Source organism: Equus quagga, chromosome 9 (assembly GCF_021613505.1).
Source record: "Equus quagga isolate Etosha38 chromosome 9, UCLA_HA_Equagga_1.0, whole genome shotgun sequence".
Taxonomy (NCBI): Eukaryota; Metazoa; Chordata; class Mammalia; order Perissodactyla; family Equidae; genus Equus; species Equus quagga.
In genome coordinates this window covers 55090202-55109622 of record NC_060275.1, presented here as the reverse complement: position 1 = coordinate 55109622, position 19421 = coordinate 55090202, and the positions used below count along the sequence as shown (strand labels likewise).

At 36.8% G+C, this 19421-nt stretch overlaps 1 protein-coding gene across 10 annotated transcripts in view; it reads right to left on the bottom strand.

Annotated features, from left to right (window-relative positions):
* RBBP8 (RB binding protein 8, endonuclease) overlaps positions 1-19421 on the bottom strand; it is a 103884-nt gene that overhangs the window by 10005 nt on the left and 74458 nt on the right. For all 10 annotated transcript variants that reach the window (XM_046671593.1, XM_046671591.1, XM_046671595.1 and 7 more), the window contains 6 exons: positions 18666-18778; positions 16686-17583; positions 16477-16603; positions 14290-14378; positions 13000-13117; positions 3188-3331 (listed from right to left, as the gene is read on the bottom strand). In XM_046671593.1, the coding sequence (XP_046527549.1) occupies positions 3188-3331; positions 13000-13117; positions 14290-14378; positions 16477-16603; positions 16686-17583; positions 18666-18778 (1489 nt within the window). The remainder of the gene's footprint in view (positions 1-3187; positions 3332-12999; positions 13118-14289; positions 14379-16476; positions 16604-16685; positions 17584-18665; positions 18779-19421) is intronic.

Sequence of the window (19421 nt, the reverse complement as noted above, 5' to 3'; positions counted from 1 at the left end):
TTTGTTGAGGCATAATTTACATACAATGTACACTGATTGTAAGTGTACTATGACGAATCTTGACACGTGCATATTCCACTATAACTGCCACCCAAATCAAGACAGAGGACATTTCCATCACCGCTGGAAGTTTTCTCCTATTCTGCTGTTTCTCATGCACAAAAATATTCTCTCACGTCCCTTCCTTCCCCTACAATCACTGATTTGATTATCACCATAGCTTAGTTATGCCTGTTTTAGAACTTCAGATTACTGGGAGTATATGGTATATATTCTTTTTCATCTTTCGCATTTTTCTAGCTCAACAAGTTTTGGAGATTCATCCACGCTGTTGAGTCTAGTAGTTCTCTCCTTTTTGTTGAGAAGTAATATCCATTATATGAACACACCACAGTTTACATTTCTTCACCTATTGATGGACATTTGGGTTGTTTCCAGTTCTGAGCCATTACAAATAGCACTGCTACGAAAATTCTTGAACACATCTTTCTGTGAACATGTTTTCATTTTTCTTGGGTGTATACCTAGGAGTGGAACTGCTGGATCACTGGAATTGCTGAGGATAGATGTATGTGTAACTTTACAAAAAACTGATCAACCTCAATAAAGCTGTTTTAAAAACCTTGCTGAATTGTTTCCAAAGTACAGTTTCATACTCCCACTAGCACTGTTTGAACATTCCAGTTCTCACCCTTGCTAATACTAGATATTATCAGTCTTCTTAACCATTCTAGTGGGTGTGAAGTGGCATCTCTGTCCCTGATATCCAATAATATTGAGCATATTTTCATATACTTATTGGCCACCCAAATATCTTCTTTCCACCAAAGGGTTTTAGACAAGAAGATAATATAATCTAATTTTAAAAAAAATCACTTTTGAGTCTCTGTAAAGACTGGACTAGAGAGGAGAAATGACTGATATAAAAAGACCAGTTAGAAGGCCTACAACAAAACAGGTAGAGTTAGAGTGGTTTAGACTAGGGCAGTAGCTACAGAGAGGGAGAAAAGTGAAGTGTTATGACATATCTTCTGGAGATAGCACTGCCAGGGTATTAGACTGGACATAAAGGAGAGGTGAAAGAAGTCACATATGACTCCTACATTTCTATCTTAAGTAACTGGGAGGATAGTTACTGAGGTTTAATGACACTCAGAAAGGCAGGGGAAGATCAAATTTGGGTAGAAAAATAAATATTTCTAATTTGAATATATTAAGTTCAAGGAGCTCATAATATGTCAAATAGGTAGTTGGACTCAAGTGTGAGGTGCAGAAGAGAGAGGATGAGCCTGCGAGTGATGAATATACAGAAACATCTTTTTCACTTGTCTTCCACAACAGCATATACGCTTGTTTCCCTCCTACTTCACAGGCTGCAGCTCCTTTTCAATTTCCTTTGCTGGTTCTTTGTTTCTCCCACCTTTTAAAGTTGCCATACCCCAGAAGTCAGAACTTGCAATGCTTCTTTTTTCTATTTATATTCAGTACTTTGGTGATCTCACTCAGTTTCATGTCTTTAATAACCATCTCCTTGCTGTTGACCTCCTGCCCCCCAAATCATTTTTTTATTCTGAGTTTCTTGTCCAAACTCGACACATATCAACAGTCTACTCAACAGCTCCATCTGAAAATCTAGTAAGTATTAATACATCCAGAACTGAGCTTTTGATGTCCTCCCTGAAACTTGCTCCTTCCTGTGACGGAAGACTAGGTAGACTCTGTGATATGAGGGTCAAGAAAATGAAATAAATGGACAAGAAGTCTTAAATTACATGCCTGGGTGACTGGGAAAAATAAAAATGTCTGAAAGCTCACTTGGTAAGAAATAAATGGAACTTGGCTTAGAAATGTGACGTTTAAGCTGTTGAAGAGACACAGAAGTAGTGATACTAAGAAATGCAGGACTGAGATCCATCAGAGAAGTCAAAGTAGAGTTGCAGATTTGGAATCATATTTTCAGAGGTGGTTAATAAAAGCATGAGAAAAAATGAATGTGAGGGAGAAAAAGAGTCTTGGGGATATGCTAGAAAACAGAAGTTGCCAGAGATTAAAAGAATAGCGCAGCCAGACTCTAGCTCAGGGACAACCTTCCCCAAGCAAAAACAGAGACTGGCAAGAGACGTTAGCTCAGGGATGATCTTCCTCACCAAAAAAACCCCAAACAAAACCAACAGTGCTGCATTGCCACAAAAGCAGAGTGAGAAAATTTTGAGATGGTCAGCGTGAAATGTAACCAAAAAAAGAGATAGAAATTAATAATTTTGTCTTATAAAAAAATATCCTTTTTTGAAGTGAAACCAATATGTAAAAGGCTCTTCTTGGGGTAAAAAGTGAATTGAACATTTGTAAATTTTTATTACAAAATTTGCTGGATCAAATTTTTGCCATGGACTGAACAAGTGAAAGCATGCTGTTCCGTATCTTTGGTTAGGGTTCATTCACCCTGAGCTAAGGCCTGTCATTTAAAAAACCTGACAGAAGCCGGAGGAAAACATAATCAAGGTAGACTGTACCACAGCAGGAGGGGTGCTCATTTAAATCAGCATAAAATGACCTTTGCACTAGATTAAAAAACTCTGACTTACAGTAAGAAAATGAGATATTTAGCAAAAATTCTAATTTTCAATTCAGACTATCTAAGAGTTTCACTTAGAGTATTCTTCTTTTAATTGCTACCCTACATTATAAATTACTGTTTCTAATGAAACGGATCTTAAGAAGACTGACATATATACATTTACATTAGATATGTTGTCTTGGAAGGTAAAGCATTCAAGCAGAAAATGGGTCTGTTTTCTGCAAAACTTTCTCTTTTCGCTCTATTACAATGACTAACGTATTACTTTAAAGTTTCTCAAAACTTTTATAAACTTTATGCATATGTCATAGAAAAACGTATCGAATCAAGATTACTGTCTAAGTTTTAATGAATATTTTATAGTTACATAAGATGTCAATGTAAGGGCAAAGCTGAGTGAAAGGCACAGGGGAATCCTCTAAACTATTTCTTCTAACTCTTCTATTAGTCTAAAATTATCTCAAAAAAATCTGTGAAAAAGAAATTTATACAAGAAACTTGAAACTTTCATTGTTAATATACCTCATCAAGTCTCCATTAATTAGCAGGATGACAATTTACTGAACTCAGGTAACTGAGAAGCCATAATCAGAAAGACAATAGGCTTACTGTTTGGTTTCTTTGTGACAGCTGACAATTCCTCCTCTTCATCTGCTACTTGGGGGAAGCTATCTGCCAAACAGGATTCATATTCTTCATGTGTTGTCCGATCAAACATATCTTCCAAGCTATCATTCATTTTTCTTTCTCCATCTACATAAAAGAGCATTGGCTCAGGGCAACAAACAAGCTTTTTGATTTCTATTTGACCAATTTGAAACTTGTGGTAACTGCCACTAAACAATTCACTTGTGCACAAGACCAAAATAAATCCCCAAGTCTGGGTAGTTACTGTACATTCACAAAGGCTTTATGTTATGGCTTTAAATGTCCTTTACTTGTGTGAAAAGAATGCTAGTTTTTGTTATTGTCATTACAAACATTAAAAATCTTTTTCTCCATATCAGTTCATGCATAATTCATACTAAACCAAAAGGAGTTGCACCAAAGAAATAGTGAGGAATAGAATATACATCATAATGAACGATGAAAAATACTAAGTTTAAATAAAATGTGTATAAATAGCTGACATTAAAATCTCTATAGAATTTTGCTTACCTACTTATTTTTCTATAGTGATAGCAAAAAAAGTATTTTATTGCATTATCATTAACACTTGGTAGTTTAGTGTTGATCAAAATGATGAATTCAATTCCATATCTGACATACAAAGTGCTAAATTCATCTTCATAGTACTAGCTACATTTTTCATTACATAGTCCCATTTTAAAAAACACCAGAGTTTACCAAAAAAACCAGAAACAGACCCAGTTGGCTAACAAACGTGACAGATCCTGCCGAGATGGCTCTGTATAAACTACCTCCCCATGAACCCATGGTGCTCTATTATCTTTCTCCAGAACTTACCATCATCTATCACACCAAACATCTGCTTGTGTCTCCACTATTAGAATGTAAGTTGCATGAAGTAGGTACTTTTGTTCTGTTTACTCATTATTTCTAGTTCCTGGAACACTTCCTAGTATAGAACTGTGGCTTGATATTTATTAAATGATTAAACATTTGTTCATTTTTCATGTTGAGGGTCAAATTTGTAAATAATTGCTGATTTATTTTTTTGTTGGTCTGACTTCTGATTGTGAAATACTTGAGGACAAAGACTATGTCCATATTGATCTTTCTATCATAATATCTAGTAAGTCTAACACAGAGCAGGGATATAAAAACATTTTTTGAATCAAAATACTAGCAATAATTCAGTTTTTATTGGTATGTTTCATTCTTAACTAATTCTAAGTATTAAAAAGGTTTATGTTATGGGTAAAATGGGCAGACTGTTTTTTTCCAAAGAAGGCCTCAACAATATCTCCTATCTCATGTGCTATTCTCAAAATATGATCTTGGTACTCCTCCCACTGAGAGGTGAAGGCTATGTTCTCTTGCTTTGAACCTGGGCAGCTGTTTGTGACACTGTGAAACTTCTGAGGCCAGATCATAAAAATGCCATGCACCTCTACCTTGCTCTTTTGGGGTGCTCACTCTGAGAACCTAGTCTTCATGTGATGAGGAAGCTCAAACCAGCCCATGTGCAAAGACCATATGGAGAAGCCCTGAGACTGAACAAGGACAGAGATGCCAAGTCACCCCCATCTGTCTAGCCCTCTGTTATTCCAGCTCTAGCTACCATCCATCTACAACTACATGAGAGACCCAGACACAGAACCATCCAGCCAAGTCCTTCCTGAATTCCTGAGCCATAGAAACTACGAAAGATAAGAAAATGATTGTTGTCATTTTAATCTTCTAAGTTACTGGAGTGATTCATTATGCATCAATAGTACTAATAACACATTTAACCAAAATTATTTCCATTCATTCATTCAAGTTCTAATCTCTCTTTATTTAAAAGCAAATATTTTAAGTATATTTGGGAAACTATCACCTTCTTTGAATCAACTAGATAAATTTGAAGCCAAAGTAGTCATACTTGAGTTTTCTCCTTTTCTATAAAAACAAGGAAAACCTTATCAGGAAAACATTATCAGGAGCTGATACCAGGAACAAAATAATCTTAAAAGCAAAGTATCTTGAGAGGTTACATCAGAATCATGGCAGAGTGAGCTTTTCCCTTAGACTTTCTCTGCTAAGATATAATGAGAAGGACATTCATAAATCAAAAGAGGACATTCACACAACACAAAAGACATCAGAGAGACCCATGCAGCCACACGTCTGAAGATGGAGCTGCTGGACCCCTCAGGAGGAAGTAGAAGGAGGTAAGGCGAGCTCCTCTCCCTCCCTGGCAGCAACCCAGGGCGTGGGCCCACGTGCAGCTCTGAGCAAAGGACAAGGAGAGGTAGCTCTCCATGGGAATGCTTTCTTTCTCCAAGATCCCCCACAGACTTTGGGAAAGCCCCACACAGAGTTAGCTAAGCTATTGTGGGGGTGTCTTAATCAAGCTAGCACCCCAGGAAAGCAGATAGCGAGAGCAGAGCAAGAATACCCCTGGGAGCGTGCATGCGAAAGAAAGCAACGCCCCCCCCCCCCCCAACAGTGTTCCAGCTAAGCCACTTGGCCAGAGCACCTGTACATATGTTAGAAAAGCAGCAGCTGTGAACCAGCTAACTGGCAGTCACAGATGGGCCCTGTCAGCATAGATTCTAAGGACAGGCATAGATGCCAGGGATCATGGCAGGCTCAGAATACAGAGCTCCTGACTGACCCCCAGTGGTGGAAGATGGAATCTGAGATGAGATACTATCACTATGTGAAGGCAAAAATCCACACCATCAAACAATATGAAGAAATATATTAATACTCCACACCAGAAGGCAGAGAAATTTATAATCTAAATAACAGAGAATTCAAAATGACTAGCATAAAGAAATTTGAGTTCCAAGACAATAGGATAGACAGTTCAATGAAATCAGGAACAAAATTAATGAAGAGAAGGAATTCTTCACAAGAGACTGAAACCACAGAAAAACAAATCAGAAATGTTGGAGACGAAAAACACAATGGGTGAGATAAAGAAAAATCTGGACTCCCTGAATATCAGAGCTGATATTATGGAGGACAGAATTAGCAATCTGGAAGGAAGAAAATACAGAAATGCTTCAGATGGAGGAGAGAGAACTAAGACTAAAAAGAAATGAAGCAATTCTCCAAAAATATCCAACTCAATTAGGAAATGCATCATAAGGATTACAGGTACTCCAGAGAGATAAGCGAGGGAGAATGGAGCAGAAAGCTTGTTCAGAACCAAGAGCTGAGAACTGCCCAAACCTGGGGAAGGAGCTGGAAATATAAGTAAAGGAAGCTAATAGAACTATGGACTATATCAATGTAAAAACATCTTCTCCGAGGCATATAGTAATAAAACTGGCAAAAGTCAAGCACAAGGAAAAAATATTAAGGGCAGCAAGGCAGAAGAAAATAACCCACAAAGGAATCCCTACCAGGCTTTCAGTGGCTTTCTCACCAGAACCTGACAGTCTAGGAGAGAGTGGAATGATATATTCAAAACTCTGAAAGACAAAAACTTTCAGCCAAGAATACTTTATCTAGCAAAAATATCCTTCAGATATGATGGAGAAATAAAAACTTTCCCAGATAAACAAAAGCTAAGAGAGTTCTTTGCCACAAGACTCCCACTACAAGAAATGATCAAGAAGGCCCTCATACCTGGAAAAAAAAAAAAAAAGAAAGGGTTCACAAAGCCTTGAGCAAGAAGATAAATAGGCAGACAAAATCAGAAAATTGCAGCTCTCTATCAGGACAGGTTAGCAAACAATTATAACAAAGATAAAGGGAAGGAAAACATCGAAAATAAATATAATCTTGTCATTTTAACCACTAACTCACAACACAAGATGGAATAAGCTGTGACAACAATAACTTAGACGGGGAAGAAGGAAGGGATGGAAACGGCTTAGACTAGGGAAATAAGAGGCTATCAGAAAATGGACTAGCTCATCCATGATTTTTTTTTTCTGCGTTATCTCCCCAAACCCCCCCATACACAGTTGTATATCTTAGTTGCAGGTCCTTCTAGTTGTGGCATGTGGGCCGCCTCATCGTGGCCTGATGAGCGGTGTCATGTCCATGCCCAGGATCCAAATCCTGGGCCGCCGCAGCGGAGCGCATGAACTTAACCACTTGGCCATGGAGTCAGCCCCCATGAGTTTTTTAATACAAACCTCATGGTAACCACTAAACAAATAATCAGAACAGAGACACAAATGACAAATACAGAGAAAATTGAGAAAACCATCATAGAAAACTACCAACCTGAACTGGTAGTCCAAAAACACAGGATGGGAAACAAGGGAAACACACAAAAACCAGAAAATGAGAGATAAAATGGCAGCATTAAGCCCTCATATATCAATAATCACTCTAAATGTAAATGGATTGAATTCTCCAATCAAACGACACTGAGTAGTGAGACAGATTAAAAAACAAGACTCAACAATATGCTGCCTCCAGGAAGCACATCTCAGCTCTAAAACAGTCACAGGCTCAGAGTGAAGGGATGGAACACAATACTCTAAGCTAATGGCAAACAAAGGAAAGCAGGTGTTGCCATACTTATATCGGATAAAGTAGACTTCAAGATAAAACACGCTATGAGAAACAAAGAGGGGCAGTATATAATGATAAAAGGGACACTCCACCAAGAAGACATAACACTTATAGATATCCATGGACCCAACAGAGGAGCACCAAAGTATATAAAGCAAGCATTAACAAACCTAAAAGGAGATATTAAGAACAGCACAATAATAGTAGGGGATCTTAACACCCCACTTACATCAATGGATAGATCATTCAGACAGAAAGTCAAGACGGAAAGTGGATTTAAATGAAAAACTAGACCAGATGGACTTAACACACACACACACACACATATATAGAACACTCTATCCAAAAACAGCAGAATACACATTCTTCTCAAGTGCACATGGAACATTCTCAAGGATAGACCATATCTTGGGAAACAAGGCAAGCCTCAATAAATTTAAGAAGACTGAAATCGTATCAAGCATCATTTCCGAACATAATGCTATGAAACTAGAAATCAACCACAACAAAAAAGCTGAGAAAGTCACAAACATGGAGACTAAACAATGTCCTACTGAAATGGATGAATGAAGAAATTAAAGGAGAAATCAAAAAATATCTGGAGACAAATGAAAATGAACATACAGCACACCAACTCATATGGGATGCAGCAAAAGTAGTCCTAAGAAGGAAATTCATAGCAATACAGGCCTACCTTAACAAACAAGAAAAATCTCAAATAAGCAACCTTAAATTACATCTAACAGAACTAGAAAAAGTAGAACAAACAAAGCCCAAAGTCAGCAGAAGGAGGGAAATAGTAAAACTCAGAGCAGAAATAAATGAAATTGAAACAAACAATAGAAAGGATCAATGAAACCAAGAGCTGGTTCTTTGAGAAGATATACAAAACTCACAAACCCTTAGCCAGACTCACTAAGGAAAAAAGAGAGAAGGCGCAAATAAATAAAATTAGAAATGAAAGAGGAGAAATGATGGATACCATAGAAATACAAAGCATTGTAAGAGAATACTATGAAAAACTGTATGCCAACAAACTGGACAATCTAGAAGAAATGGATAAATTCTTAGACGATACAACCTCCCAAAACTGAATCAAGAAGAAATAGAGAATCTGAATAGACCAATTATAAGTAAAGAGATTGGAACAATAATCAAAAACCTCCCAAAAAACAAAAGTCCAGGACCAGATGGCTTCTCTGGAGAATTCTACCAAACATTTAATGAAGATTTAATGCCTATCATTCTCAAGCTATTTCAAAAAGCTGAAGAAGATGGAATACTTCCTATCACATTTTACGGAGCCAACAACACCCTGATGCCAAAGCCAGACAAGGACAACACAAAAAAGGAAAGTTACAGGCCAATATCACTGATGAACATAGATAGAAAAATCCTCAACAAAATATTGGAAAACTAAATACAGCAATACATTAACAAGATCATACACCATGATCAAGTGGAATTTATACTAGGGACTTAGGGATGGTTTATCATCCACAAATCAATATGATACACGACATTAACAAAATGAGGAACAAAAACCACAGGATCATCTCCATAGACGCAGAGAAAGTATTTGACAAGATCCAGTATCCACTTACGATAAAAACTCTCAATAAAATGGGCACAGAAGGAAAGTACTTCAACATAATAAAGACCACATATGACAAACCCACAGCCGACATCAAACTCACTTGGGAAAAACTGAAAGCCATCCCTCTGAGAACAGGAACAGGATAAGGGTATCCACTCTCGCCACTCTTATTCAACATAGTACTGGAGGTTTTGGCCAAAGTAATTAGGCGAGAAAAAGAAATAAAAGGAATCCAAATAGGCAACGAAGAAGTGAAACTCTTGCTGTTTGCAGACAACATGATTTTACATATAGAACATCTTAAAAAGAATCCATCAGAAAACTATTAGAAATAATCAACAACTACAGCAAAGTTGCAGGGTAGAAAAATCAACTTAAAAATCTGTTGCATTTCTACATTCTAATAATGAGCTAACAGAAAGATAACTCAAGAATACAATCACAGCAAAAAGAATAAAATATCTAGGAATAAATTCAACCAAGGAGGTGAAAGATTTATACAATGAAAACTATAAGACATTATTGAAAGAAGTTGATGATGACATAAAGAAATGGAAAGATATTCCATGCACATGGACTGGAAGAATAAACATTCTTAAAATAGCCATACTACCTAAAGCAATCTACAGATTCAATGCAACCCAACCAGAATCTCAATGACATTCTTCACGGAAATAGAACAAGGAATCCTAAAATTCACATGGGGCAACAAAATTCAGCTGGGGTAACAAAAGATTCTAAATAGCTAAAGCAATCCTGAGAAAAAAGAACAAAGCTGGAGGCATCACAATCCCTGACTTCAAAATATAATACAAAGCTATAGTATCGAAACAGCATGGTACTGGCACAAAAACAGACAAACAGATCAATGGAAGAGAATTGAAAGCCCAGAAATAAAATGACACATCTACGAGTGGCAAGCCCCATGACCAAGTCGTTATGGTTCTGTGCACTCTGCTTCAGTGGTCTGAGTTGGTGGGTTCGGATTCCAGGCACAGATCTACTCTAAACATCAGCCATGCTGTGGAGGCATCTCACATACAAAATAGAGGAAGACTGGCAGAGATGTTAGTTCAGGGCTAATCTTCCTCAAGGAAAAAAGAAGAAGATTGGCAACAGATATTAGCTCAGGGTGAATCTTCCTCACTAAAAAATCCTCCCAAAAAACAAATAAATCCACACATATCTATGGACAGCTAATCTTTGACAAAGGAGCTAAGAACATATAATGGAGAAAGGAAAGTCTCTTCAATAAATGGTATTGGGAAAACTGGATAGCCACATGCAAAAAAACGAAAGCAGACCATTATCTTTTGCCATACACAAAAATTAACTCAAAATGGATCAAAGACTTGAAGGTAAGACCTGAAACCATAAAACTCCTAGAAGAAAATACAGGCAGTACATTCGTTGACATTGGTCTTAGAAGGATCTTTTCAAATACCATGTCTGCTTGGGCAAGGTAAACAAAAGGAAAACTAAACAAGTGGGACTTCCTCAGACTAAAGAGCTTCTGCAAGGCAAAGGAAACCAGGAACAAAACAAAAAGACAACCCACCTACTGAGAGAAAATATTTGCAAATCACATATCCAACAGCGGGTTAATCTCCAAAATATATAAAGAACTCATACAACTCAAGAACAAAAACACAAACAACCCAATCAAAAAATGGGCAGAAGATCTGAACAGGCATTTTTCCAAAGAAGATATACAGACAGCCAACAGGCACATGAAAAGTTGTTCAACATCACAAATCATCAGGGAAATGCAAATCAAAACTACACTTAGATATCACCTTACATCCGTTAGAATGGCTATAATCACCAAGACAAAAATAACAAATGTTGGAGAGGATGTGGAGAAAAGGGAACCTTCATACACTGCTAGTGGGAGTGCAAAATGGTGCAGCCACTATGGAAAACAGTATGGCGGTTTCTCAAAAAATTGAAAATAGAAATACCACATGACCCAGCTATCCCACTACTGGGTATTTATCCAAAGAACTTGAAATCAACAATTCAGAGGCTTATGCACCCCTATGTTCATTGTAGCATAAGTCACAATAGCCAAGAAGTGGAAGCAACCCAAGTCCCCAACGACTGATGACTAGATAAAGAAGATGTAGTGTGTATTTATATACAATGGAATACTACTCAGCCATAAAAAAAGACAAAAATGTCCCATTTGCAACAACATGGATGGACCTGAAGGGTATTACATTAAGTGAAATACGCCAGACAGAGAAAGACAAACACCGTATGATTTCACTCATATGCGTAAGATAAACTAACACATGGACAAGGAGAACAGTTCAGTGGTTACCAGAGGGGAAGGGGGTCGGGAGGTGGGCATAAGGGGTAAGGGGCACACATATATGGTGACTGACAAATAATAACGTACAACTGAAATTCCACAATGTTATAAACTATTATGACCTCAATTAAAAAAATGCAAAGTATCTTCTTAAGAAGAAAGTTAATAGCCATGTATTATAAAAAGACAACAAATCAACATTAAGGTTTTTCTTTTAATAAGTTCTGTCTTCTCCACCCTGGCAGCCAACTACTTGATCATATGGATAGTTGTTCATTACTGAAGAACAAAGAATTAAGGTAAAGTATTAAATTTTTTTCTCACTTACTACATTTAGGGCAGCAAGAGGTAACGTGTTTCAAAAGAAATAAGGATAAGACTGGCTGTTTCATTATTCAGCCCGGAGCAGGTAGGCTAAGGAACATTCAGCAGAAGATGGGGAATGCACAAACATCTGAATGTCTTTAGTTTCTAACAGATGATCACTGGAAAATGTCTCTGCTTCTAGCAAGGCATCCCCATGTGGCAGTTCCTAACCCTTTCCTACGTAAGGGTGATAAATGACAGTCTAGTTGACCTGATGTCATATGCCTCTGTAGTTAGGAATGTTCCTAAGGTGTTGCCAACCAAAATCCTTCCATTGAATATTAAGGTTTTAGATGAAGAACTAACAGTTTCTCACTACAAAGGGCTGTAGATCCCTAATTTGGCCAAATCCCCTTTTCTGTAGAAGCAGAATATAGCAAAGTAATTCAGTATATATACTATCATTCTTAGTTTACTGCTAATTTGCAAATCTATACTAATACTTCTCAGTAGAATCCCCCCTCTTTTTTTTATAAAATTTCTTTGGAAAATCCTATTTCTAAAACAGGACTCTCAAGATTCCCTTTTATATCTTTTACAAAAAGTTCTCAAAACCAAGGATCAGCAAACTTTTTTTTAAAGAGTTGGATATTTACTAATTTACTAAATATTTACTAATATTTTAGGCCTGTGGGGCCAATAAGGTCTCGGCAGCAACTACTCAACTCTGCTTTTGTATTGTGGAAGCAGCCGTAGGCAATACATAAACAAGTGAGTGAGGCTATGTTCCAATAAAACTTTATTTACAAAACTGGCAGCCAGTGTGATTTGCAGACCCATGGAAACAATATGAATTCTTTCTGAAATAAAATTTATTTTGGTTAAGGATTTTTTTCCTGAAATACTGAAACTCACCTTTACTAAGAAGAAACTAATATTATCAGAACAGCAAAAAAACTGGTTTATGGTGAAGAGGTGACTTGTGCTCATCAGTACAATGGTACAACTATAAACTTCCCTCCACATTTTTATTAAAATTAAAAATAAATCAAATCTTACTTGGGCTTTTTTCTCTCTTCTGCTCTTGCTTCTTCATTTTTAAAAGCACAGTTTCACTAACCAATGTACAGTCCATGTCCACTGTCTCTCCTCCTGCTAATCTTGACTGACTGCTATCCTGAGTATTTAAAAATTCAGAATTTTAACAATTATCCCTTTATGGCCTTGTATTTACTTAAAAAAATTTGGTAAAATATACTATAACACAAATTTTATCATTTTTCTATGTACACTTCAGTAGCATTAAGTTAAATTTACTTTTACCCTTTAGGAGTATAGAAAGATTTAGGTTTTATCAATAAGCCTGTAAAATATTTTAGCTTCACTATTCACACATCTTCCTTCAAGTCCAGGAAAAGAAGGACTAGTGACAAGGAAGGGAGTTATATACCACTGAACTCCCTTGAGCTTCTCCTTCCTCTCTTCTCCAATCTACCTCACAGGAATGAACATCGATGTACACAAAGAACAATTTCATAAATCAAATCTGATTTCTTGATAAATATATATGACTCTAGCAACTGTTAAATACTTGATTAATATGCTACCAAGTGAAAAAGAACTTCTCAAGCTATATAGAACCTAAATACAAGCCAAAAAAATTATTTCCACTAATTTTAATTTTTTGTTTTCTTTTGAGGAAGATTAGCCTTGAGCTAACATCTGCCAATCCTCCCCTTTTTGCTGAGGAAGACTGGCCCTGAGCTAACATCCATGCCCCTCTTCCTCTAGTTTATATGTAGGATGCCTGCCACAGCATGGCTTGCCAAGCGGTGCCATGTCTGCATCCGGGATCTGAACTAGTGAACCCTGGGCCGCTGAAGTGGAATGTGAGCGAAGTTAACCGCTGCACCACCAGGCCGGCCCCTACTAATTTTAATTTTTTTTAAAAAATACAGTATTTTAAAAAATAACCAACTGGGAAAATGAAAATTTTTTCTTAATGGTACATTATTTTAAAAGTTAGTCAAGGCATATCACAGGGTACTTTGATAAAAAATAAAATCATTTAAAATATGTTACTAGCTTTTTGCATTATTTTAAAACTATAACATTTTTCAGTAAAGGGCTTTAAAGCCAGAAAGCACTATCTTTTCAAAAATACCGTCTTTTCAAAAATACCGTAAAGTTGGAAGAATAAGCATTTTTATTTCTTAGTTTTCTGAATAAATAAATGCAGGTTTTAAGAGGTATGTGATCATCTCAAGGTCACAGAGTGAGTCAGAAGAGAAGAAGGACTAAAACTCACTAGAATAACCACATGGGCTTTGGTTTTACTTTCTCACTTACCTTTGTGTTGATTACAGTAATATCCATTTTATACTGAGAAAGGTCTGCTCCTGGATCTACACTCCACTGGGTATTTTCAAAGGACGTATCTTAGATGAGGAGAAAAAAATACCCAATTAAAAATGGATTTTAAAAATTCTCATCACTTTAAAACATATGGGACCCACAGAATGGGAGAAAAGTTTTATAAATAATACATCTGGTAAAGGACTTGTATCTAGGATATACAAAGAACCCTCACAAATTAACAACAAGGCAAATATCCCAACTAAAAATCAGCAAAGGTCTGAATAGACAGTCCTTTCAAAGGAGATATACAAATGGCCAAAAAGCTCATGAAAAGATGTTCAACATCATGAGCCACCAGGGAAAGGCAAATCAAAACCAAAATGAGAAGCCACTTTCCACCCATTAGGATGGCTAGAATCAAAATGACAGATAATAGTAAGTGCTGGGGAGGATGTGGAGAAATTGGACCCATTATATGCTGCTGGTGGGAACGTAAAATGATGTAGCTACTCTGGAAAACAGTTAGATAGTTCCTTGAAACAGAGTTAATTAGCCTATGGCCAAGCAATTCTACTCCTATATATAACTCAAGAAAGACAAAAACATACATCCACAAAATTATACATTAAGTATTCATAGCAGCATTACTCATAATAGTGAAAAAAGTCACAAAAGATCATATGTTGCTTGATATCATTTATATGAAAACTCCAGAATAGGCAAATCTATAGAGACAGAAAGTAGATTAGTGGTTGCTTAGCACTGGGGAACAGGGAAGAGGAATGGAGAATGATTACTAACAGGCACTGTCCCTCTTGGGGTGAAGAAAATTTTTCTAAACTTAGACTATAATGATGGTTGCACAACTCTCAGAGTTTACCAAAACCAGTGAGTTGTACACTTTAATGGGTAATTTTTACCTCAATAAAATTTTTTTAAGTTAAAATTATAACATTGTTTGGAGGGGTTTTTCAATGTATGTAGATACACATGATAATTACATAAAGTACAGTTCTAGAACATCAAGTAGTACAATATTAAACCTAAGCAGACTGTGGAAGCTTAAGCAGGTATACCATAATCCCTAGAGCAACCACGAAAAGAAATCAAAACAAAAAGATAAAGTCAAGAATGAGAGTGAAAAACATGTTTTCATACAGAGACTGAAACTCTTGCTGGAAGAAAAACTAAAGACTGTGCTTTAGGAAAATAAACCCAGAATGAAGGAGTAACTTTCCAATGAATAAAAGGAAAACAGTGTATATGAAGGGCAGAAATATTCTGTATTTTGTGGCTAAAAAATGAAAAGACTCCTTTTAAACACAGAAAAATTATGAAAATATTAAGACACATATTAGAGCAAACAATGTTTTCAAACAAGAAGTTTAAAAACCCATATAAATGTAAACATGGATATGTATACATGTAAATACAAAGAAAAAGGACAGGCTACTTTTGGGGTGAGGAACAAGGTCTGGATGATGAAAATACTACTTTAAAAACTAGTTTAGGGGCTGGCCCCTTGGCCGGGTGGTTAAGTTACTGCGCTTTGCTTCAGCAGCTCAGGGTTTCGCCAGTTCAGATCCTGGGTGCAGACATGGCACTGCTCCTCAGGCCATGCTGAGGTGGCATCCCATATGCCTCCCCTAGAAGGACTCACAACTAAAAATACAGAACTACGTACCGGGAAGCTTTGGGGAGATAAAGGAAAAATAAAATCTTTAAAAACTAGGTTAAATACTAGTTTAAATTTTTTTGAACTGTTTTCCTCTCATTTTTATTTATTTATTTATTTATTTATTTATTGTGAGGAAGATTGCTGCTGAGCTAACATCTGTGCCAGTCTTCCTCTATTTTATAGTATGGCTTGACGAGTGGTGCTACGTCCATGCCTAGGATTCAAACCCCAGGCCGCTGAAGCGGAGCACGTGAACTTAACCACTATGCCACTGGGCCGGTCCCTCTCAATTCATTTTTTCAAATGCATAAGAGCAAGAAAATCACACGTAAAATGAAACCAATGAGAGAATCATCCCATAAACACAGAAACAGGTAGCAAGAAATAAGGTATTTTTTCCCAAAACAATTTCATCTATTCAAAGAATGTAAATAACATATTACAATACTCAACTTAAAGTCACTAAGAAGGAGTAGAAATACTGTTTAGAGTGCCCACACCTTGGCTGTCTTGTGGAGACTTTGCTTTAGCATTTCTACACGGATTTAACTGAAGAACAGACGCAAGTTCACATGCTCCATGGATTGACCTGGGTTTTTTTTTTATTGGCTCATGAGAACCAGCACCCTAAAACAGAAAGAATTATTAGCACCTAGATAAAATCATAAACAATCATTTTAATCAAAATCCTTGACCATTGAACACAAACCTTCATGTCATCAAAAAGACTCTCTGTCTCCAAACTTTCACGTGGACATAGAGGGATTTTAAAGACAGGATTTTCTTCCTTTATTTGTAATGGTGTTTTATTATCTGGAGAGGATTTACTCAAGGACTGGAGGCCGCACTCCTGTAACCAGGGCTCCTCTGGGGAATCTCTGGTTAACGTACAGCTCCCACTCAAGGCCTTGCGGCTTGAAGAAGAGCTCTTCGGGATGGGCTTCAAAGCCTCAGAGAGAGTCGCCTGCCTAAATCTGATTTTAGAGGGCTCACTTCCTTGGCTTTTCTCTTGACGCTGAATAGCTGAAAATCGATCAGACAGATCCAGAGGTTTGTCCATCACATAGTCTCCGTTCAAGGAAGAATGACGATCCGGTGGAAAAGGAAAAGCATTTTCTTTATCAAAAGAAGCTTGGGGGCAGCTTACTTCATCTTCACTTTCTTCCTCAATTTTCTTCCTTTTGGATGTTCTGCCTACCAATGATTTCAGGGGCATCACATGTTTATCCTTATCAGTAATAGCATCTTTAATATGATCAAGATTCTCCTGTTCACTTGTGGATTCACTTATATTTTTATTTATAAGCATTTGCTTATTAGAAGATGATTGGCTAATGATCTTGTTCACCTCAGACCCAAGATAAAGATGTGTGAAAAGGGCATTATCTTCAGATTTTGATCTAGTTTTCTCTGATCTAGAGTCAGAAGTATTGCTGAAAGGTGCCATTTTCAGATGGTTTTTTTTCCCAGTCTCTAAAAGAGAAGGGGACAAACTTGTATTCAAACCTAAACTGCTTTTCACATTAGACGTAGCTCCAAATACAGGAGATGATACCCGAGTGGGCAACTCTTCTTGAGGAGGAGTCTTTGAATTACAGTCTAGAAATCTAAAAAAATAAAGAGTGGTAAAATTTTTTTCCTTCTAAAGACATAGAGTAAAAATTAAAAGACAAGTGTAATGAGAAAGTTTTGCTAATACAGAATTATTAATAGTAAGTTTTTATCCATGTATTAGAGGCAGATGATTAACATTTAAGATAGGGTATAGTTGCTGGCTCCTCTTCATTTAGCTGACAAAAAGCAGAGGAAAATGATACAGTAACTCAGTCTCAATATCGTAATATTGCTATCCATAAATATTTAATTTAAATAACTTCATTATATAAGAAAATCATATTTTACTAAGTTCCAATGAGGACCCAACTTTCTTTGTTGTTACGAAATCTGTCATGAGTAACTCCAAGAAACGACATTCCTGTATTACAGGATTGAACATAAATTAAGACCAGCCTGCCTGTGGCAGAGGGACGGCTGCAGTGGTGGAAGAGCATCAGGTTTAAGTTTGGAGACAGGGGATGGGCAAGCTCCTACTCTAGAACTTAACAGCTATGTGGCTGTGAGCAAGACACTGACCCTCATTCGAGCTGCATTTCTGTTGACTGTAAAAAATGGAAGTAATAAAACCTACTTTAATTAGAGTTACCAAGATGACAAATTAAATGTTATATATGTATCCAAAACCAAAGGTCTTTTAAAAAGCAAAATGCTACATAAACATAGGATTATTAGTTAATGGATGTTCTGAAATTAGTAAAAAATGAGATGCAACACAATCTTGGAAGCTCATCCAAGCTTACAGATGCATTTTATGTAACATCCAGTCTTGGGAAATACAAACCCAGAAGGGATGAGTGGGTCTTTAAAGGGGCAGAGTAACAAGGCCGGGAACTCCTAAGTACTGCTTGATACAAGTCTAGAAAGAATATAAAAATAATATTCATCTCTTTGCAATAATGCAAAAAGCCCTCAATTGGTCATAAACTGGGTAAAATATTTTTTAAAATAAAAATTAATACAACCAGAATAACAAACTATATGCTGTGTGGGAGAAATAGTTTAATTATATGGAACTAATTGAATGGGATCTCACCAACAGTTTATAAGTTTTTACCAAAGTGCCCCAAATTACCTTAAACTATCTTCACTATTTCTTGCAGATTCCTCAAAAGGTTGTTTCTTGTGATCTCCTTCCAGACAGTGGTAGAGCTCATCATCAAGAGGGCTCACGGGACCTTGAGGTTCCTTCAACAGTAATATATAAAGTACATAAATACAATGGAAGATGATTCATCCTTAAAAAGGAATGAAATACTGATAAATGCTACAAAGTAGATGAACCTCAAAAACAAGATAAGTGAAAGAAGCCAGACTCAAAAGCCACACAACATATGATTCCATTTATATGAATTATCCAGAATAGGTAAATCCATAGGACAGAAAGTAGACGTGTGGTTCAGGGACTGTGAGTAGGGGGAATGAGGACTGAACATTTAACAAGGATGGGGTTTTCTTCTGGGGTGATGAAAATGCTTTGGAACTAGATAGAGGGGCTGTTGTATAATATTGTGAATATACTAAATGCCATTGAATAGTACACTTTAAAATGGTTAATTTTATCTTATGTGCATTTCATGAAAAAAAATCCTGAAATCAACCCAAAGGTTTAACTCTTCTCTTAGATGAAACAGGACAGGGCTAGGGAGGAGAGAGAGGGCGGGGAAGAGGGTGGCCAAATCTTCTAAGTCATCATCAGTTCTCTAAATTTTGACACAGCCCATAACCTATATCCCAAGAATTCTAAAGACCCTAGATTTCTGGGACTGCCTGGGATGGACAATATAAATGGGCCTCCTGGCCACGTCAATTTTGTTCTAGGCCTTTATCC